The sequence below is a fragment of the Canis lupus genome, chromosome 25, assembly GCF_011100685.1.
Source record: "Canis lupus familiaris isolate Mischka breed German Shepherd chromosome 25, alternate assembly UU_Cfam_GSD_1.0, whole genome shotgun sequence".
In the NCBI taxonomy this organism is placed as follows: domain Eukaryota; kingdom Metazoa; phylum Chordata; class Mammalia; order Carnivora; family Canidae; genus Canis; species Canis lupus.
Genome location: NC_049246.1, coordinates 37,038,789 through 37,062,686, shown reverse-complemented (window position 1 = coordinate 37,062,686; position 23,898 = coordinate 37,038,789). Strand labels below are relative to the sequence as shown.

The 23,898-nt window shown below is 36.4% G+C and overlaps 1 protein-coding gene across 7 annotated transcripts in view; it reads right to left on the bottom strand.

The window, feature by feature from the left end:
• Positions 1 to 23,867, bottom strand: part of SLC18A1 (solute carrier family 18 member A1) — a 45,149-nt gene extending 21,282 nt beyond the window's left edge. Inside the window, exons 1-6 of one of the 7 annotated variants that reach the window (XM_038573922.1) lie at positions 23,725 to 23,867; positions 22,968 to 23,029; positions 10,032 to 10,227; positions 3,839 to 4,051; positions 1,653 to 1,874; positions 580 to 940 (exon numbers count right to left, since the gene is read on the bottom strand). In XM_038573922.1, the coding sequence (XP_038429850.1) occupies positions 580 to 940; positions 1,653 to 1,776 (485 nt within the window). In that variant the 5' untranslated portion in view covers positions 1,777 to 1,874; positions 3,839 to 4,051; positions 10,032 to 10,227; positions 22,968 to 23,029; positions 23,725 to 23,867. Of the gene's footprint in view, positions 1 to 579; positions 941 to 1,652; positions 1,875 to 3,838; positions 4,052 to 10,031; positions 10,228 to 11,105; positions 11,438 to 12,545; positions 12,686 to 22,967; positions 23,030 to 23,724 lie in introns of those variants that run through there. The other 6 variants (XM_038573918.1, XM_038573921.1, XM_038573917.1 and 3 more) reach the window with 6 other exon arrangements.
• Positions 23,868 to 23,898: the final 31 nt, after the last annotated feature.

The following is a 23,898-nucleotide window of genomic DNA, read 5'->3' as shown; positions in this document are numbered from 1 at the left end:
GACTATATTTTTTTCATGTAATTCTGAGCAGAAATGCAGTTATTTGAGTACATGATAAAAACATATTTCTGAATGCAAGTGTGCAGATGGGATATGACAACATTAATGTGTATAAGTAAATAAACAAACATGCATATTTACCCATAGACCAGGGTCAAAATCCTCATTTCCAGAAAGGATGGCCTAGTCAGAGTGTATATCCCTTTGAAACATCAGGATAATCTCAAACACTGCTAATAAGCCATTGCTCTAGATTGCAGTAGTCCTGCCTTCAAGCCATGTTCCAGAGTACTGAAATAACATCAGCAGTGTACTTCTGATCACTGGTTTGTTTGTTTGGTTTTTTTTTTTTTTTTTGGTGGGGTGGGGGATCCTCAATAGTCATTATACTACTAAGAAAATTTGAAGCCCATGGCATTTCATCAATATCATGTTATCTTTTGGGCAACCAGCTTTCCAAACAGCTGATTTCCCTGGAGACAATGAGTTTTCCCTTATAACTACTTTTATGATACCTTAGCCCATCATTCTCTTATTCCTGAGCCAGTATCATATAGAACATTGCACCCATTGAAATACCTGTTGGTGAGAGGTCCCACAAACGGGTTGACCAGAAGTTGCATCAGAGCCTTTGAAGCAAACAGAACACCAACCCGTACGTTCTCTTCCTCCAAGAACTTTGTGCCTTGGAAGCAGTTGTTTTGTTGTACTGGGATGGCTGCAGTGACTGGAGGGGGGATGGTGCCAGAATTGTCATCTGTCCATGTTGTGCCACTGGGTGCACTTTCTTCAACAGTCATGGTGTTGTTATCAAAGAAGGAGAAGATGGTGGAAAAGGCAGAAGTAAGGACATGCTGAGAAATTGTGGTGGGGCCAAGGTACAGAGGAGCATTGATTTCTTTGAACTCTGTGGCATATAGGAAGTTGGGTACGATGGGCACTGAAAATCAAGAAGAACAAGTGATAAGAACTAAGGATACTTTTTAACACTAATTGGTTCAGGGGGATTACTTTGAGCTTTATATTCATGCTCAAGGAAAGTGTCTAAGTGACATGATTTGAAGTCTATTAAAAGACTGTGCCAATATATTAGTAAGTTGAATTTAAATAAAAAAAAAACACAAAAGATTGCCCAAATTCCAACCTGTATACAATTGATCCTCATTCTCCAAAATTCTGTATTGGCCAATCAGCTACTTGCTAACATTTAGTTGTAATCACAAATCAATACTCACAGAGTTTTCATAATTTTTCTTAGACACACATACAGAATAGGGGAAATTTCAAGTCATCAGATGTTTACTTCCACAGCCGAGGGCAAAGAAGGTAGGCTCTGTCTTACTGTTTCAGCTCTAATACAGAGATGACAGCATGAAAATGGTAGAAGCAAGAAAGTATAGTGCAAGAAGCTCCAGCCCTGGGGTCAGTTGGACAGGACTTGAACCCCAACTTGGCACCTAAGGCAAGTCACATAACATTTCTGAACCTCATTTTCTATTTTGAGTTTTCTAAGCATAAAAACAGAAATTCTCAAGTCCACTTACTGCTGAGTTTTAGCAAAGTGTTTGTTGCCTGCTGGGGCCCAGAGCAAATTAACCCAAATTAATTATAATTTATTAATTATGAATTGATACAAAGACACTCAAACATACCCACTACAGTTAGCAGCATGTTGTCCAGGAGCAGAGCAACAAACACCACCACCAGTACCAGCTTCCGTGACTTTCTCCCCTCCTTTAGCAAGTGCTGAGGAGTGTCCAAAAACCTCCTGAGCATGGTGACAGCTGGGGTGGGGGCGTCTTCTCCAGTTTCTTATGAAAGGTCCTGTTACAGCTATAGGTCTTCTGCAGCCTTTATAGAAGAAAGGAGAAATCCTGCTGGGACAAAAGAAACTCACTATTAAAGTGAAAGGTACAAGTAGTTGCAAATACTAGGATGGTGTTGAACCATTTCTATGCCTGTGTCTCTGCTCACTTCTTATACATCTCAATAATTCCACCTGGTTCTCAGATTGCCTTCTAAGAAAGCACTGCTTACCAGCTTTTTGTATCTGGAATTCTAAGCAGATTCTAGCCCTGTTCACCTAGCTCTGTGTCTCAAATGCCTATCATTTCAATGGTTTTTGTAGATATCTGAGGCCTACTTGTATTATTATTACTTGTTCAACCTTTCCTCTAAATCCATTCTTTTTAAAAACCAAAATACTGTTGTTTTAAAAAATAAATGTGCCATACCAAACAAATTATGGTTTGTGTGCATGCACCAACCCAAAATTATAGCCTATATGGTCTGTATCACCCCCAAACATGTCATGTGCCACAAGTGTTACTTGTGCTGCCCACAGAGAAACTTTGGGCTAGACCAACACTGTCAGTTCACAGATGAGAAATCTGAGACTCAGAATGCTAGAAGAGCTGTTTCATACAATTAGTATCAGACTGGAATGAGACTCCAAGCTTTTTAACTTGCAGGATTATGTTCCACCACCTTCTCTTGTTCCGTGGTACTTAAAACACTTCTCTGTTGTCTGAACCATAAATCCCTGCTCAGGAAGGTGTGTTACTGTGTGTAAATGAAATACTATCGTAATTAGTTCTCTACTTAGGATTTCATGTCATTAAGTCACAGTATTCTGTTAAACTTCAGGTAATGGGGATGCCTGGGTGGCTCAGCGGTTGAGTGTTTGCCTTCGGCTCAGGGCATGATCCCGGGTCCAGGGGTCAAGCCCCTGCACATCAGGTTCCCCGTGAGGAGCCTGCTTCTCCTGTCTGTGTCTCTGCCTTTCTTGTGTCTCTCATGAATAAATACATAAGGTCTTTTAAAAAAAAACCTTCAGGTAATAGTTTCAGGGAAGACTATTTCTGTTTTGGCTTCTGTTGTGGTATCAACAATACTAATCATATATATTTTAAAATATATTACTGTCATGAAATGCCTAGGTTCTAAAATTTATGTAACCTTTGATTCAATAACTCTACTTCTAAGAACATATCTTAAGGAAAAGTTCAGAAATATGGCCAAAGATTTATGTTTAAAATTATGAATTGCTGAATTATTTATATTAGTGAAAAAAAGCAAACATTTTAGTGGTGGAATATAAACAGCTCTTAAAATCAATTTTTAAAAATAATTTCAATGTCTTAGAAATACCCAATAAAATATTAAGGTAAAAAAGGGTATTAAACTGTTTTTGCAGCTTGACCTCAATCACATAAAAAAATTATGTGTATACTTTAAAAGGCTAAAAAAATATACACTCAAGTATCAGCTATTATAATCACTGACTTAAATTATTTTCTTTTTGCTTTTCTGTAATTTCTAAATATTCTTTAATTAACTATTTTAATACAAGTAGTAAATAATTTTAAATGATTATCACTGGAGTTCAATAGTGAGCCTTGTTGGGAGTGTCCTAAGCCCTGAGTTACTCTGTTCTATTCTAAGACCAGAGCTAGGAGAGAAACATCATCCACACTACAGTTGTAAGTGACCAAGTGGTCCCCACCGAACCAAAATCCCAGAGTTTTAACTTTTAACCAGAAAAATGCATGCAGTGATTTAAGATCTTTTAATTCTCTATATAAATAAGGTGTTTCTAAATGCAAATTTACCTAGGATACATAAGGAAGAAAATAAGAGATGAAAAAAAAAGGCAATAGACAACTAGAAGATGTAAAATGGGTAAGTACGATAAAGACAGATCAAAAACCACAACCAAATGAAACAAAACCAAACCAAGAATTTGCCAACCAAACTTTACCGTAGAGTCAAAATTCTCTGTTAAGAGACACAAATTATAAGGAAGGATTAAATGTGTCCAGGGAAAGAAACATCTTACCTTAGAGCCCATCTTGTGTGAGGTACTCAGATATTGGCAGCTGTTAGCGGTATAGCAGGGACTCTGTTCTCTGAGTGGTTGTGCTGATGGATTTATTGCCACCTGTTATCTGAGGATGTCATGTGTGCCCTTTGTCCACAATGATTTAATTGGAACTTCCAACAGGTTTCATTCAGAGCCTTAGTTCCCTGCGTCAGAGGCAGGAAAGCAGGACTGGAGAGGATAAAGAGAGGGGGAAATTATTCAACCAAAGATGGACTGGGCTGGGCTGTTTTTCATCTGTGCTTATCTATCATTGAATTCATTAACTCTTGCATAGGTCTGAATATAAATTGGAAGAGAGAATGAAGCCAGAGTACAGTTCCTGTCCCTTGCTATTTAGTCGAAGGGACTCCAATGTACTCCAGTTGCTTTCCCAGAAGAAACAAATCTTAAAACATCCACCAGACCAAAAGCAAGAAAAAACAAAATCAAAAATAAATCTATGCATGTTGTTCTCAAATCATAAAAATCCAAGCTCTATGTCCTCTGTAAGGCATAGATTGTGCTGCATCTTTGCATCTCAATGCTAGCTGATTGCCTGGAACATAGTAGCCTCCAGTAAATACATCTTGTATGAATGACTGAATTAATGGCTACAGGAGAGAGTGTGGCTCATCGTTAGGTTCTTGGAGTACCACTACAGTTCTTTATTTTTCTGAGATTAAGAATCATTAGTGGGGCAAAGGACATAAACAATTCACCAAAGATCAAGAGCAGCAGTAGAGGTTTCCAACTTATGGCCCCTCCTAATTGTTTTGAACAACTTGGAGACTTTTACTTTTGGCCAAAAAAGGAGTTTTAAAAGAAACCTGGAAAGAGAAATAAGGGGAAGAGGCAAGGAAATTAAGGGAGCATATGAGTTTCTTATTTCTGTGTAACAAATTTAATGGCTTAAAATAATACAAATTTATTATCTTAGAGATCTGGAGGTCAGAATCCAAAATAGGTTGTATTGGCAAAAAATCAAGGTGTTGGCAGAACTGCAATTCTTCTAGAGGCTCTAGGAGAGAATCTGTTTCCTTGCCTTTTTTTTTTTTTTAGCTTCTAGAAGAGACCTGTATTTCTTGGCTTGCAGCTCCCTTCCACCTTCGAGTCAGCAGCAAGGCGCTAACTCATTTAACACATATTCTCTAGCTCCCTCATTCTTAGCTTCCGGTCTATTTCCTTCACTTACAAGAACTCAAGTAATTGCATTGAGCCCATCCAGATAATCCAAAATCATCTCCATCTAAATATCCTGAACTTAGTCACATCCAACAAAGGCTCTTTACCACATAAGGCAACACATTCACAGGTTCCAGGATTTGAATGTAGACATCTCTGGGGGCATTGTTCTGCCTACTATAGGGAGCATAGCATACTACCCCCTCACACATGCCGTGGCCTGAGTCTTTATGAAGAGAGAGGGTTGGGGCCAAAAAATGGAGGAGACATATTTATTAAATGTCTTTATTAGACATTTACAAGACTCCAGGCATAAGGTAGTGTCCTACATGAAACCCAGGGGACACTTCTGCAACCATGATGTCTACCCTAAGTGCAATTCTGGTACACTGAGGGCTTAGGAAAGCTACCAGCAAAGCAAAGCTATGACTAATAGTGAACACCAGCAGCAGAGGGCTTGGTTGGAGCACCTCCACAGTGAAGAAAAAACTGTTCTGAGTTTTTTTCCCAAAAAACTGGGGATGCCCCACGTAACTGGAAAGCCATGGCTTATGAAAGCTGAGGGCCTGAGAAAGCAGGTACAGGTTAAAAATCATCATACTTTGTGCACTAATAGAAACAACAGCAATAATAATAATAATAGTTATCATTTTTGAGCATCTATTATGTAAGGTATGTTTCTAATACATGTATATATTTGTATTTATATTAGTACTCACAGGCTAGCCAAGTCTGGGCTGTTCTCACAAATGCTCATCACTGTTAATATTCAGAGTGTTGTCTATTAAATAGGAATGAGCTTTTATCTTCCTCTTGTTTAATTTTTTAAATATTAATTCCAGTGTAGATAACATATAGTGTTACATTAGTTTCAAGTGTACAATATAGTGATTCAACAGTTCCATATAGTACTTAGTGTTGATCGAGATAAGTGTACTCTTAATCCCCTTCACCTATTTCAACCATTCCCTTACTCACCTACCCTTTGGTAGCCATCAGTTTGTTCTCTATAGTTAAGAGTCTATTTTTTTTTGTTTGTTTGTCTCTTTTTTCCTCCCTTTGTGCATTTGTTTTACTTCTTAAATTCCACATATGAGTAAAATCATATGGCATTTGTCTTTCCCTGGCTGGCTTATTTCTCTTAGCATTTTACTCTCTAGATCCATTCATGTTGTTGCAGATGGCAAGATTTCATTTATTATGGCTGAATAATATTCAATTTCATTGCATATATATATATATATATATATATATATATATATATATATATACCATCTTTTCTTTGTCTATTCATCTGTCGATGAACACTTGGGCTAAACCACTTCCATGGTTTGGCTATTGTAAATAATGCTGCAATAAACATAGGGATATATATATATATCCCTATATATAGGGGTCCATATATATAGGATTCCAGTGTCCATGTCTCCTCTTGTCATAAAGACCAAAAGAGGCTGGGCCACTCTGCTCCACCTTGGACTTCTGCAGCAGCCACTTCTCACCCCCTTCTGATGCCTGCAATGCGCCCCCACCCAAAGATGCTGGGTTGCTCCTCTTGGCTTTGCCCGTTGTGTCACAAGCCCACTTGTGGTTCTCCTCGTTGGTGAATTAGTGTTTTTGAATTAGTGTTTTCATATTCTTTGGGAAAATACCCAGCAGTGCAATTACTGAATAGCAGAGTAGGTCTATTTTTACTTTTTTAGGAAACTCCATACTGTTTTCCACAGTGGGTGCAACACTTTGTATTCCCATCAACAGTGCATGAAGGTTCATTTTTCTCTACACCAACACTTTCTTGAGGGTTTTTTTACCCATGCTGACAGGTATGAGGTGATATCTTTGTGGTTTTGATTTGCATTCCCCTGATAGTCAGTGATGTTGAGCATCTTTTCATGTGTCTGTTGGCCATCTGGCTGTCTTTTTTGGAAAAAAATGTCTGTTCATGTCTTCTGTCCATTTTTTAATTGAATTATTTGTTTTTTTTTATAAGTTCTTTCTATATTTTGAATACTAACCCTTTATTAGATATGCCATTTGCAAATATCTTCTCTCATTCAGGCTGTTAACTTTTAGTCTTGTTGATTGTTTTATTTTACTTGGCAGAAGCTTTTTTATTTTGATGTAATCCTAATAGTGTATTTTGCTTTTGTTTCCCTTGCCTCAAGAGATATATCTAGAAGGATGTTACTATGAACAATGTCTGAAAATTTACTGTCTGGGCTCTCTTCTAGGATTTTTATGATTTCAGGTCTCACATTTAGGTCCTTAACCCATTTTTTAAAATTTATTTATTCATGAGAGACACAGAGAGAGAGAGAGAGGCACAGACACAGACAGAGGAGAAGCAGGCTCCATGCAGGGAGCCCGATGTGGGACTCCATCCCAGAACTCCAGGGTCACACCCTGGGCGGAAGGCAGGCCCCAAACCGCTGAGCCACCCAGGGATCCCCCACTTAACCCATTTTGAGTGTATTTTTGTGTATGGTATAAGAAAATGGTCCAGTTTCATTCTTTTGCACATAGCTCTCCAGTTTTCCCACCACCATTTGTTGAAGAGACTGTCTTTTTCCCATAGCATAGTTCTTGCCTCCTTTGTCAGAGATTAATTGACCATATAATTGTGGACTTATTTATAGACACTCTTTTGTCCTATAGATCTATGCATCTACTTTTGTGCCAGTACCACACTCTTTTGATTACTACAGGTTTGTAATATAACTTGAAGTCTGGAATTGTGATACTTCCAGTTTTTTTTTTTTCTGTTTCAAGTTTACTTTGGCTATTTGGGGTCTTTTTTCATACAAATTTTAGGATTATTTGTTCTAGCTCCGTGAAAAATGCTGTTGGTATTTTGATAGGGATTGCATTAAATGTGCAGATTGCTTAGTGTAGTATAGACATTTTAAGAATATTTGTTTTTCCAATCCTCAACTGGGGATTTCTGTTTCTTTGTGCTGTCTTCAATTTCTTCCATCAGTGTTTTACAGTTTTCAAAATACAGGTCTTTCACTTCTTTGGTTGAGATTATTCCTAGACATATTATTATTTTTGGTGCAATGTAGGTAAATGGAACTATTTTCTTAATTTCTCCTTCTGCTGCTTCATTATTAGCATGTAGAAATGCAATGAATTTCTGTACATTGATTTTGTTTTTTTTAATTGTTTTTTTTAAAGATTTTATTTATTTATTCATGAGAGGCCCACAGAGAGAGGCAGAGACACAGGCAGAGGGATAAGTAGGCTCCCTCCGGGGAGCCTGATACAGAACCAATCCCAGGATCCTGGGATCACAACCTGAGCTGAAGGCAGATGCTCAGCCACTGAGCCACCCAGGTCCCCTGTACATTGATTTTGTATCGTGCAACCTTACTGAATTCATTTATCAATTTTTCATCCTCTTTTTAAATTTCTTAATGTAAAAAAAATAAAGCTGATGTATATACAATGAAATGCAAATTAATGTACTATTCATGCTAATAGTAGCTATACAAACAGATACAATTCTTTTATCAACCAATTTGGGTTTCTATCTTTTGTCTTTTAAGTCATAAAATGTTCATAACTTTTGACCCAGCAATTTCACTTCTTAGGAATCTATTCTAAGAAAATAAGCTAAAATATGCAGGGAATATTATAGGTACAAAATTCTTATCTTAGCATTTAGGGAAAAATTAAAAATATCAAACATCAAATATCCAACTATAAAAAATCGCATAAGTATGTGGGCTTGAAGAACTTTAGTTGCTGTTAAAACAGAGAAGAAAAGATTATTATGAAGACTACCTAGAAAAATTTATGCATATACATAGATATTATAATGGAAAGTGAAAGGTAGGACATAACACTTTATATATATTCATGGCAGAATTATGCACAATTGTCAAAAGGTAGAGGTAGCCCCAAATATTCATTGATGTATAAATAGGTAAACAAAAAGTAGTATATCCATATAATGGGCTATCAAAAGTGGGATATATCGATACAGTGCTTCCTTAAAAAGGAAGGCAATTCTGGGGCACTTAGTGGCCTAGCTGGTTGAGCAACCCTGTCTTGGTTTCATCTCCGGTGAAGATTTCCTGTAGGTTGGGAGACTTATCCCCAGAGTCAGACTCCACCCTCAGCTCTGAATCTACTTGAGATTTTCCCCTCCCTCTTCCTCTACCCCGCCCCCCATGCTCTTTCTCTCTCAAATAAATAAATGAATCTTAAAAAAAAAAAAAAAAAAAAAAAAGGAAGGAAGGCAATTCTGACACATGCTCATCTTGAGGATGAATCTTGAGGTCATTATGCTAAGTAAAATAAGCCAGTCACAAAAAGACAAATACTGTATAATTCCACTCATAGAAGGTATCTAGAGTAGTGACATTCATAGAAACAGAAAGTAGAATGGTGGTTTCCAGGGTCTGGGGGAGAAGAGGAAATGAGGAATTCTTATTTAATTCATAGACTAAACTAATAGAGTTGCAATTTTGCAAGATGAAAAACTGGAGGTGGTTGCACAACAATGTAAATATACTTAATACCACTGAACTGTATGCCTAAAAAATTTTAAGATAATAAACTTTATGTATATTTGACCACAACTAAAAAAGGTTCAAAACTTTATGTATACTATAATTATATACCTATAAAAACTCCACTCAAATAGGATAAATACACTTCTATTAGTGGTTATGCTAAATGGCAAATTATGGGAGATTCTTTATTTATTATCTAAGTTATGTGGAAAATGTAAAGATAAAAAATTGCCAGTAAAAAAATAATAGCTCAGTCTATATGTTTTTGGACTAGAGAACTCTGAGTCCCTGATATGGACTAATGATTTCTAGCCAGAGCAGCCTGTTGAGAGCAATTTGGGACTGAAATGGAAGTTTAAGGCTCTTTGATAGTGGTTCTGTTATCACTCCAGTTAAAGTGGCTGGCACACAGCATCATCAGACAGTTTTTTCTCCAGATCAAATAACATGTATAACCTAATTATACCTACCTTTGCTTATGACTGACATGGCCTGCCAGAGCAGATGGTCCTGTAGCTCAAACCTAGAGGGTGCTTTTGTTTCTCATTGTTTCCTGTTTTCCTCACTGTTGAATATTGAACAATCAGTTCAGACTTCCTCTTATATCAAGTGTATGTCAGTGTTCCAGCCTCAGACTAGAGGGGTTTGGTTCCCTGTCACAGGCTTCTGAAAAGAAGGCCAGGAAGATGTTACTTTATGGCTATGACTTACATGACATTGTAGACCCTATACGGGCGGATTTGTGTCCCAAAAGGCAGGGAATTGCTGCGCCTAGTAAATTGCTGTGCCTAGTAAAAGAGCTCATTTCAGATGAAGGAAAATGAGGTGGTTTAAAACCAAACTCAAAATAAGCTGGAACTTCATTGAATAATTGTATTGTAGGGACCCTGGTGGCAAACTGGATAATCAACGAATAAGTAGACTTGAGATTAGGAAAATTCAGCACTGCCCCATTCCCAACCGACGTCTCTTGATCCCCAGTGCTCTTGAGGACATAGCCCTGCCTATGTAGATAGCAAACTCAGAAATGTTTAAAACCAAAGAAGATATAAAATCTGCCCCCTGTGAAACTAGCTTCCTTATCCCTAGAGCCAGGTCCCTTCAAATTGCCTTGCCTTTAGCCAGGCCTACCAGGGGAGCCTGCAGCTAGCTGTCCCTTGACAATACTAGAGTGCCTTTGTAGAATTTGCCCTTAAGGGGCTTTTCTAGCTGTGGCTTTTCACCGATATCTCGATATCTCGGTTATTTCCTTTGTTTCCTCAGTATAGACCTAAGCCTCATACCCACAGGCCTGCCTATCTTGTACTTTTTACATACTTTTACCTTAATTAACCTGGTAAAGTCTCTCCTTTTCTAGTTTCTTATTGCCTTTTAGTATGTCATTTTCAAAAATCCTCCCTTCTATCAAGTCTCAGCCTGCTGTTTTCCCCCTTGATTATCAGGGTGCATCCTCTCTGCCTAGATTCATGCCCACCATGCTTAGGAAATGCAGCCCCAGCTACCTTTACCAGTCAGTGTTTTCATCTCCTTTCTTTAGTGCCCACCTTGGAGTTATGCAGGAGTTGGTTAAGAACAAGACTGGCCAAAAGCCAAAAGCAGAGATATGATATTTTATAACACTTATGGCATTTTTCTTTGATTGCAGTTATCTGCTTCTAGACTGTATACTACTTAAGGGCAAGGTTTTATCTTCTTCATCTTTGCATTCCATGTGGCACCTGGCATCTTGCTCAGTAGAAGTAACTGATAACTATTTGTTGTTATTGTTCTTATGATGATGACGATGATGATGAACTTTCTTGCCTTTTTGAGTATCACTTAAGACTGGCAAAGTATTAGATGCCTTGAAGGAGACTTGCACTTTTCAGAACCTCACTGCTTAAGAATGGAAATAAGCAAATTCCACCTTCCATATGGAATTCAGCTCCCAATCTCACTCACTTTGACTGTATGAGCAGAATTCCACAAGCAGAGTTGAGAGTTTTGACATCTATCACTGGCTCTTGGGATCTTAGCCTCAGCAATAGCTCCTTACTAGCCATAATTCTAGAGCAGGGATGGAAAATCTACCATCTCATGCACGACTGCACTGAATCAGAGTCTGTAGAAATATTCATGGATGGTATTGTCTCTTAAAAACAAGGGCCATGTTTTCTATAAATATCTTTCTATAAATACCAGGAAACAGAAAAGAAGCACCTGAATTAGCAGAGTTTGGGGCCTACTTCTGCTATTCACCAGGTATGAAACCTTGGATAAACTACTTGATTTCTTTGTGCCTCAGTTTACAAACTTATAGAATTGATGTGGAGATTCAATGAGTAGATTAACAAGGAGTACCTGTGAGACTGCCTAGCACATAGTAGTCATATAACACTAGAGTCTGTGAACTTATTTATCAGAAAAACAGTAAAACATTGACCCTGCTCCAACTGAACTCTATTTTGGAGTAGAATTTACAAACAATTAAGTTCCCTAAAATAAATTCCTCTTCTTAATGGACCATCCACCATGAACTGCTTCACTGCAGTTCTTGTTTACCATGATAATTTACATGCCTTGCTCAAGACTGTCATCAGACACTGAATTAATGTTCCTCTAATCCAAATGCTCTCCAAATTCTAACTGGAAAGATCTGCCTTTCCATGAAGACCAATGTAACCTAAGTAAATCTTAGGTGACTTTTCCCTTACCAGTTAGACAATCAGTGTGTCATTTTATGCTGTTTTGCACATTCTTTTGTCAAATCAGATGTGTTAATCTTGTCTCCACCATTTAAACTTAAGCTTCTTAGAAATAAGATTTTAGATACGTCATCTTTACTTTAATGCGACACTGGTCCAAAGAAACTGTCTGCCTGAAAGCACAAGGCTCGATTCAATGGAGTCCAGTCTGCTTACCACTTAGGAACAGAAATATGTCCTCTAATTCTCCCAAGGCTTTCCAGTGCCTAGCACCATGTTGAGTTCATTATTGGTACTCACTCAATATGCATTTGTTGATAGAAAATTTTATTCAGGCTTTAACTGCACCTCTTTAATGAGTACATTGTAAGTAAATCAGGACATAAGGCCTTCCCATTTAGGATGGTCATATTCAGACATTGAGATAGTACAGGTATGTTGCCATGACAACCAGTGGGAAAATAGGGATGGTCCAGATCAGAATAAATCCTTAGAATTTTTCCTGAGAATCCCAGATGTTCTAAGTCTAGCTTGTCCCCAAGTCATCTTTGCAGTCAAAGTAGGAGCTTCAGGCAGACATTAATTCAGGGCCTGGGCCTTGGATTCTTATTTTAGAGAATTATAATCCCCGCCTCTCTGAGGAATAATTTAGTCTTTCAAAGGACCCCTAAATAGGGATAGAATAGACCATCTACAATTACCCTTCATCAGAGGTAATTTCCCAGACTTAAAGAAATGTATACATAGGTGACAGAGCTAGAACTGAGCAGCTATGGAAGCTATGGACAAAAAAAGATTCTAAAGTTTAGGAAGGTTAGAATGTCTTCTTAGCCCTGCTACTATCTTGCTTCTGGAATTTGGGAAAATCACTGTACTTCCCTGAACTTCAGTTTCTTCACCTAAAACATGGAGAGTAAAGTCTAGTTGATTCCTAAGGTCTATTCTAAGCCAAATAATCATGAACTAATCTTAGAGGTAAAACAGTGAGTTCTCATCAAATGCTGATTCTGTGTCATGTCACTACTTTAACCCAGATTACTTCCAGGTCTCTGTAATACAGAACTTTCCACTTGCCTGATTGTATACTTATTTTACCTCCCTCTGCCTGTTAAAATAAAAACTCTACCATTTTAACCAGAAGCATCTTAACATTCTTAATTTTATTGCTGATTAAAAATGTAATGAAGGCTCATGCAAAAAAAAATATTGACGGAATACAAAACCTCCCATAACTCAGAGACTACCACTGATAATACGTGTTCATATTCCTTTCCAATATTTCCTCTGAGGGTATGTGTAGATAATAGAGATTATACTGTGTATGCCATTTCATATAGAATTTCAACTTAATACTGTATTGTGAAAAATTTCCTATGGTTAAAATATTTCTCTTTGTCTTAATGTTTGAATAGTACTCCCACACATAGACACATCAGCATTTATCCAACTGATTTCTTTTTGTTTGGAACATTTAGGATGAGAAAGGCTTTGACAAAGGGCAGAAAAAGAAAGGCTTTTTTTTTTTTTTTTTTTTTTAAAGAAAGGCTTTGACAAAGGGCATCGAGAGTTTCAAACTTTTTCCCACTTCACACTACGAGGCATGATACAGCCACTACCTGGTAAAAGAATTTCATTTCTTTTTCTTGGATTTACATGTTTAAACATTTGTACCATTTGTTCAGTAGCCATTGTACTGATTATAGGGGGCCCTCTATTGTTCTCTCTCTTTCCAAACACATCAACGACCCTAGTGACAATGAAAACAATATAGAATAAAATTAGAGATCTATTTTCAGGAGGTCAATACAATTTTCAGCCTATAAAGCTCACTTTTCTGTCTGATAGTCAGAAACACAAAATAACCAACACATCAACAACAAAGAGAAAATGCACACACACACACACACACATACACACCCATACATACATGCAGGAATTAATTAACTTCCTTTCCCAGCTGCTGCCAAAAATTTTATATTGATGATTTTATACTGGTTTTTGCCATGTTACAGGGAAATGTACAGCTCTGTTTATTTAAACTGCTGTGGTTTGTCTTTTTTTTTTTTTTTTTTTTTTGGTTTGTCTTCATAATGCTTTCCTTGATCAAAAATTTCCAGCAAGTCAAGAGAGAAACACTGCATATGGGGAAAATTAGATCACTGGCATGAGCTTTTCTTTCACTTCCCTTCTCTGATTTTCTTCCCCCAAAATCATTTGTGATAAAAGAATAAGCTTTTGCATTTCTTTTTTGAGATATTGATTTCTAGAAACCTTCTTTTAAATCGTAGAGAACTATCACATAAAATCTTCCCAACTGACATATGGATGCTCAGAGACAGAAGGGATTGAGTCACACTGTGCATTAGAAGATAGTCCATACTGAGACTGTAGCTGGTGACTCTGAATCTCATGTTTTGACCACATTCCCTAATGCTGGGGCCGGCTGGTCTTGCATTCCTTGGGGATAAAGTAAGGGCACGATTTCAACAAATAATAAAGGAACAATAACCAGCATACAGGATGAATATACCTTAGGGGAGAAAAAAAATCCTTCCACGTGGAAGTATGAGATTGGTGAAAAGCTGCTCATCCTTAGAAAAGGAGTGACACTTTTGGTTCATCTAATAGACATTTATGAAATGCTATGTGCAATTTGCCTTGCTAGGTACTATAGATATAAGACACTGGAAAATTACAACATACAATGTCTGCTTAATACAAACTGGTTAGGGAGACATGCCATTTATAAAAACTCTTAGAAAAGAACCTGACACATAGCAATTAATATGTAAATGTTTGATCAATCAAAGTATATAATAATAATGCCAGCTGATATATATTTAGCTTTTGTTGTTTGTCAAATCAATCTCTTTTAAGGCATTACTATCTCTTAAGGCTTACAAGTTTATGAGGAAGGTAGTCTCATGTTTCTCAGTTTACAAATGAGACTTGGAAAGAATAAATAAACAAATTTTTGTCCACGATCATAGAACTAATAAAATCAGGACTTAAATTAAATCTGTCTGGCTCCAGAGCCTCTAAACCATTCCTGAGGTTACACTCCCTGTGTGAGTAAATGTGAGTTTGGATAGTTAATGTCCACTTAAAAGGGGAAAAAAAGATACCCCCTAAAAAACTGCAATTATCAATTATTTATTTCACTACACAATGTCTCCTGATTTTTATCGGGGTACAAAAGTGTTTTATGCTATTGCAATTGGTCTATATTTGTGTCTAGCTCTTTTTATTCACTATTATTTTGTACAAATAGTTCAATATACTTAAAATCTACTAGCTATATATGTATACCAGTATCCATTAAATATAGAATCCTTCTACCAAAAATCTATTAGAAGTAATAAATGAACTTACTAAAACTAAAGCACACAGAATTAATGTACAGAAATATGTTGCATTTCTATACACTAATAATGAAGTAGCAGAAAAAGAAATTAAGAAAACAATTCTACTTACAACTGCAGCCAGGAATAAACTTAATCACAGGGTCAAAGACCTATACTCTAAAAACTGTAAGACATTGATGAAAGAAATTGAAAATAACACAAATAAATGAAATGATATCCCATGCTCACAGATTGGAAGAATTAATATTGTTAAACTTTCCATACTACTCAAAGCAATCTACAGATTCAATGCAATCTCTATTAAAATACCAATAGCACTTTTCAGAGAACTAGAACAAATAATATTAAAATTTATAGGGAACCACAAAGACCCAAATAGCCAAAGCAATCCTGAGAAAAGATAAAGATGGCAGTATTACTATCCCAGATTTTGAGATATCTTACAAAGCTATAAAATCAAAACAGCATGGTGTTGGCACAAAAACAGACATAGATCAATAGAACAGAATAGAGAGCCCAGAAATAAGACCACACTTATAAGGTCAATTAATCTACAACAACAGAAGAAGGAATATTCAGTGGGGGTAAAGACAGTCTCTTCAATAAATAGTGTTGGGAAAACTGGACAGCTACATGCAAAAGAATGAAACTGGGTTACTTTCATACACCATATAGAAAAATCGACTCAAAATAGATTAAAGACCTAAAGGTGAGATTTGAAATCATTAAACTCCTGGAAGAAAACATAGGCAGTCATCTCTGACATTAGCCATAGCAACATATTCATGGATTTGTCTCTTGAGGAATGGGAAACAAAAGCAAAAATAAACTATTGTGACTACACCAAAAAAAAAAAAAAAAAAAAAAAAAAAAAAAAAAAAAAAAAAAGCTTTTGTACAGAAAAGGAAGCCAGCAACAACAACAACAAAAAAGACAACCTACTAAATTGGGAGAAAATATTTGCAAATGATGTATTCAAGTTAATATCCAAAATATACAAAAGCTTATAAAATTCAACACCGATCCCCCCAAGTATTTTTTCAAATAATCTCCTAGATATTTTTTCAAAGAATATATCCAGATGGTCAACAGACACATGAAAAGATACTTAACATCACTAATTACCAGAGAAATGCAAATCAAACCACAATGAAGTATCACCTCACGCCAGTCCGAATAGCTAGTATCAACAAGACAAGAAATAACAAGTGTTGGTGAGGATATGGAGAAAAACTCCATGTGCACTGTTGGTGGGAATGTAATTGTTGAAGCCTTGTGGAAAACAGTATGGAAGTTCCTCAAAAAATTAAAAATAGAAATAGTGTATGATCTTGCAATTCCATTACTGGGTGTTTACCCCCCAAAATAAAACCATTAATTCAAAAAGTTATATGCACCCCTATGTTTATTGCAGCCTTATGTAAACAGCCAAGATATGGAAGCAGGCTAAGTGTCCATCAGTAAATGAATTAAGAAGACATGATATGTATGTGTGTGTGTGTGAGAGAGACAGAATATTATTCGATCATAAAAAAGAATGAGATCCTGCCATTTGTGAAATTATGGATGGACCTAAGGGGTAATATGCTAAGTGAACTAAGTTAGACTGAAAAAAAAAACCCATATTATTTCACTTATATGTGGAATCTAAAATAATATTCCACATATAAGTGAAATAATATGGGTTTTTTTTTTCAGTCTAACTTAGTAACACACAAAGCAACACACAAAGCAGAAACAGATCCAGAGGTTGCCAAAGGAGAAGGGGGTACAGGTATGATCAAAATGGATGAAAGGGAGTGAGAGGTACAGTCTTCCAGTTATGGGAAGAATAAGTCATGAGGATGAAAGGTACAGCATAGGGAACATAGTCAATTGTATTGCAATAGTATTGTAAGGTGACAGATGGTGCTACACTTTTGGTGAAAATAGCATAATCTCTATGTTATACACCTGAAACTAATGTAACTAATGTATAGTTGTGTGCCAACTATATCTCAATTAAAAAAATAAAATTGTTAATAGCCATACACAGATATAAATACAAATTCTTTGTCCAGTTCACTATTGTTAGACATTTGGGTTATTATTTCATTTTTGCTATGATGAATAATAGTATTACTGTAACAAGCTATAAACATGGTTGTATTAACTTTGTTTAATAATCACATTCTTGAGATTACTGAAACAAATTATTGGATCAAACACCATGACCAATTTTGTGATCCCTAACCCACACCAGGTTGCTCTATAGAAGGAATGGCTAATTTACAAAGCTAGGAGAAAAGTGTTGGTTACCTCTTAGTCCCTAATCCTGTCAACATTTTAAAAAATCATTTGGTTAGTTCTGATAACTTTAACAGATGCAGTGAAACCTCATGGTTGTTTCAGTTTGAATTTCTTCATTTTTAGGGAAACTAAAATTTTTCTGGATTTTCCTATCTTTATTTTTCTATATGTAAAATATTTATTTTGGCTTTTGTTTTTTTATATGAAGAAAATGTTTTTTAAAACATGAGGAAAAGTGTCTAAATATTAATACTCTAATTTTTTTTTAATTTTTTTTTATTTTTATTTATTTATGATAGTCACAGAGAGAGAGAGAGAGGCAGAGACACAGGTAGAGGGAGAAGCAGGCTCCATGCACCGGGAGCCCGATGTGGGATTCCATCCCGGGTCTCCAGGATCACGCCCTGGGCCAAAGGCAGGCGCTAAACCGCTGCGCCACCCAGGGATCCCTTAATACTCTAATTAACTGAGGAACTCTCATGTTCAATTTCAATTGACTAATATTTTTGAGTTATCTGTCAATTATATCATAAAACCTTAAGGAATTTTAAAATAAAAATAATTATAATTGTCCAAGAAGTTGGAGATGGTGCCAAGTAATACCAACTACCTGACACAATCATATAGAAATTTAACACCTGTGAATCTATAAATGGATATCTCATTTATCCAATTACTCAGTGATGCTTAATTATTTTTTTTAAGAGTTTCAGGTTCCTTTGAGAATCTGATAAAAATTTATGAGTCATTTCCATGAAAAATACTCATATGCATAATGTTTATTTTGTATAAGGATTCTATTCCTAGATAATGACACCTGTTTTACAGCAATCTTAAACTTATCTCTATTATTTTTCCTTTCATAATGTTTCCCCTAAGTGTACTCTTCTCAACCCCATTGCCAATCCCCTTGCTCTGTATCTGAGATTACAGAAAGGTATAGCAGAGGAGAAAAATATAAATGGACACTTATCAGTGCTGTCATTAGAGGTCTGAGTTCTGTGACAGAGATAAAGCCAGAGTGCTGTGGAAGTGCTGCAGGAGAGCCATCAGTCTAGTTTGAATCATTCCTGATCACCCAGACCATTTCAATAGCACCCTAACTGATCTCTCAGTTTCTTTCTCGTCTTTTGTCTCAGTTCTTCACCCAGTAGAACAAGATGTTTTAAAGTCTAATTGGATAACATTATTCCTTAAAACAACTTTCTGCTAACCCTAATAAAATTCAAACCCCCATCCATATCTTCCAAGGCTTTATCTGACCTGGCCCAGCCTTCTCTCCTACTACTCTCTGTTTAGCTAAATTCTTTCTGGCTGCACTTTAATTCTACCTCAGGACTTTCTACTCACTGTTGTCTCTACGTGGTTCACACATCTTCTGGGCTTCCATGACATCCTTTCTCTTTTAATTTGGGTCTCAGATGGCTGAGACCTTGACTATACCACTTAAAATCTTCTATCCTTCACCTTGTTTTGTTATTTTTCATCATACTTGTCACTAGGCACTTTATTAATCTGTTGCTTGTTTTCTAATTTTCCCACTCTTTTATTCTTTTAAAGATTTTATTTATTTATTCATGAGAGACACACAGAGAGAGAGAGAGCCCAATGTGGGACTCGATCCCAGGATCTGGGATCACGTCCTGAGCCAAAGGCAGACGCTCAACCGCTGAGCCACCCAGGCGTCCCGACTTTCCCACTCTTATAAGTGCCATGAGGACAGAGACTTTGTTTATTTACTGGTATATGTCTAGGGCTTAGAACAGTACCCAGGACATATTTGTTCAAATATTTGTTAAATGTAAATATAAGTCAATTGTCCGAATATTTGTTAAATAGATTTTGAGGTTATATTTTTTACAGAACTAAAACAAACAATCCTAAAATTTGTATGGAACCAAAAAAGAACCCAAATAGACAAAGGTATGTTAAAAAAGAAAATCAAAGCCGGGGGCATCATAATTCCAGACCTTAAGCTATATTACAAAGCTGTAATCATCAAGACAATATTGCACTGGCACAAAAACAGACACAGAGATCAATGGAACAGAATAGAGAGCCCAGAAGTGGACCCTTAACTCTATGGCCAACTAATCTTTGACAAAGTAGGAAAGAATATCCAATGGGAAAAAAAGAAAAAAGTCTCTTCAACAAATGATGTTGAGGAAATTGGACAGCTACATGCAGAAGAATGAAACTGGACCACTGTCATACACCATATACAAAGATTAACTTGAAATGAATGGAAGACTTAAATATGAGACAGGAATCCATCAAAATCCTAGAGGAGAACAAGGCAACAACCTCTGTGACCTTGGCCACAGCACTTCTTGCTAGACAAGTCTTTGGAGATAAGAGAAACAAAAGCAAAAATGAATTATGGAGACTGCATCAAGATAAAAAGCTTTTGCATAGCAAAGGAAACAGTCAACAAAACTAAAAGACAACCTACAGAATGGGAGAAGATATTTACAAATGTTTTGTCAGATAAAGGACTAATATCTAAGATCTATAAAGAACTTATCAAACTCAACACCCAAAAAACAAGCAAAAAATTCAGTCAAGAAATGGGCAGAATACACAAACACACATTTCACCAAAGGAGACCTCCAGATAGCCAACAGACACATGAAAAAACACACAACATCACTCAGCTTCAGGAAAATACAAATCAAAACCATAATGAGATATCACCTTACACTGGTCAGAATGGCTAAAATTAACAACTCAGGAAACAACAGATGTTGGCAAGGATGCAGGGAAAGGGGAACTCTCTTATACTGTTAGTGGGAATGCAAACTCTGGAAAACAGTGTGGAGTTTCCTCAAAAAGTTAAAGATAGAACTATCCTGTGACTTAGCAATTGCACTATGAGGCATTTATCCAAGGCATACAAACAGTGATTTGAAGGGGCACATGTACCCCAATGTTTCTAGCAGCAATACCCACAATAGTCAAAACATGGAAAGAACCCAGATGTTCACCGCAGAAGAATGGATAAAGAAAGGGTATATATATATATATATATATATATATATATATATATATATATATCGAATGGAATATTACTCAGCCATCAAAAAGAATGAACTCTTACCATTTGCAACAATGTGGGTGGAGCTAGAGGGTATTATGCTAAGCAAAGTAAGCCAGTCAGAGAAAGACAAGTACATATGATTTCACTCATATGTGCAATTTAAGAAACAAAACAGATGAACATAGGGGAAGGGAAAGAAAAATAAAATAAAAGGAAACAGAGAGGGAGACAAACCATAAGAGACTCTTAGCTATAGGGAACAAACTGAGGGTTTCTGGAGGGTAGATGGGTGGGGGAATGGAGTAAATAGTTGATGAGTATTAAGGAGGGCACTTGAAGTAATGATCACTGGGTGTTATATGCAACTGATGAATTAATGAATTCTACCTCTGAAACTAATATATATATTATATATTAATGAATGTTAATGTTATGTAATATAATGTTAATGTTAATGAAATTGAATTTAAATTAAAAAAATTTTAAATAAATGTTGAGGTAAATACTTTAGGCCAGGTCATGATCTCAGGGTCCTAGGATTGAACCCCATGTTAAGCTTTCCATTCAGCAGGGAGTCTGCTTCTCCCTCACCCTTTGCTCCCCCTCACCCCCTCCATTTGTGCTTTCTATTTATCAAATAAAGAAATAAAATCCTGAAAAAAAAAAGTAGAGGGGCCCCTGCATGGCTCAGTCAGCTAAGCTCCTGCCTTTGGCTCAGGTTATAATCTCAGGGCCCTGCATCAGTCTTCCTGCTCCTGGGGAGCCTGCTTCTCCCTCTCCTCCCTTCTCATGCTCTCTCTCTTAAATAAAGAAAGAAAATATTTTATAAAATAAAAAAAATTAAGAGGTAGAATTCTCTCACATATATCTACATATATACTTATATATGTACATATATACATACATACTTATATGTAGATATATGTACTTTTCTACATTTGTGCTTATATAAACATGTATATACTTATAATACTACATATTTATATACTACCTAAAACGTCTACAAATTTATCTACTTTGCAGTTGCTTTTTAAAAAACTTACTAATTTAATTTGATATATATATATATATTTTTTTAATTTCAACACTTAAGTCTATGCTGAATTCTTCAAAGGTTAAGGAGTACCTTTGACTCGATAGGAATGGACATCTAGATTATTTCTAGATTTTTGTAATTTTAAAATATTTCAATGAATATGTGTGTATATATCCATGTATATGTATATCAATATAGATCACATATATAATACTATGTGATGTTTATCATATATAATTGAAAATATTCATCATATATACTGATACAGATAAATAGGTGAGTCTGACACCACCAAATTGCTTTTCTAGATATCATACCAATTATACTTTTAGCAATAAATATGAAAATTCTTGTTTCCTTATGTTTTTGCCAACCTAATTGTTGTCATTCTCAGAAATTAAAGCAACATTATGTCTCATACTGTTTTCTCTTTCTTTTCTTTAGTTATTAAGACATACTAAATGATGCTCAATATCACTCAAAATTAAGGAACACTTGCTTCAGTGGTATGGTTCAAAAAGAGCTGTGGGCATTTATACCAAAGGGCATGAAAATGAGATTCACTTAAAATAGACTTTAAATAACCAAGTAATATTCACTTAATTTGTAATATACCATCATGACATATGGTTCAAATCCTAAAATTTTCGCATATGTGAAAAAGTTTATTACTCTCTTAAGCATCCATGGTCCCATCACATCACAGTGGTTTTCTAATGGCCAAATACAATGAATATTTGTAATACTTTTATGACTTGCCTTCTCTTTGGTTTTTGGCATTATACAATAATCTGTCCTAAAGCTTTTCTCTTCCTTTTGCTTCTAGGACATGTGTTCTAGGTTTTCTCCAACTCTAATATCATCCCAAATTTGATTGCAGGATACTCTACATTTGTTCATCCCCTAATCTTAGTGATCCCATATAAGTGGTCTTTAGCACTTCCCCACAGTACACCCATTCTCTGACTTATTTATTTTATTTCTATATTACCTACATGGTGATAAGTCACGAATTTTGATCTCATTCAGCCTAGGTATCTTCTCCTGAGGCATTTACCTATATAATCAAATAGAAATCTCATTCAGAATATTCCACTGGAAACTTAACAGATCCCCAATTAGCTTTTCACTTTTCCTCCACCACCACCTGCAAAGTTCTTCACTTCCTTCTCTATTCCCCACCTAAAAAAAGCACCACAATCAATTCAATCACTCAGACCCTACCTAAGCCTGGCCTGTCAACCTCCACAACCACCTAGTCATTCTTATATGAGTTCTATCTCTTAAATAGTATCGACATATGTCACACTTTGTTTCACACTGCTAACAGTACCCTACATATTTCACCCTGTTTTTTGGATAGATGCATAAATGAATTCATTGGATCAGTAAAGTGCAGGAAATGATGGCACAAAGTGCCCTATGTTAATCACTAGAACAAATTTACTCATTGTTTTTCTCTCTCTCTCTTTTAAAATATTTTCTTTATTGATTGATGAGAGACACAGAGAGAGAGAGAGAGAGAAAGAGAGAGGCAGAGACACAGGTAGAGGGAAAAGCAGGCTCCATGCAGGGAGCCCCATGCGGGACTCTGATTCCAGGACCCAGGGATCACCCCCTGCGCCAAAGGCAGATAGATGCTCAACCACTGAGCCACCCAGGTGCCCCTAGAGCATCTTTCTCTTTTACAAAGTGCTTTTTCAGATTTCGAGGTTTCGTTATTCAAGGTCATGGAAATGGACACCAGTTGACCTTTTCTTCTCTGCGCTCGCCTTTCTTCCCCCTCCGTGCCTTCATGCGCCTCCCTTTTTTCCTTCTCTTCCTCTCTTAAGTCTTGCCTTCCCGGGACCCTCTCAACGCTTCTCCCCGCCGCCCTGGCCCCGCGCCCTCCCTCGCAGCACGCTGGTCAGCTCCCCTCGCCAGTGC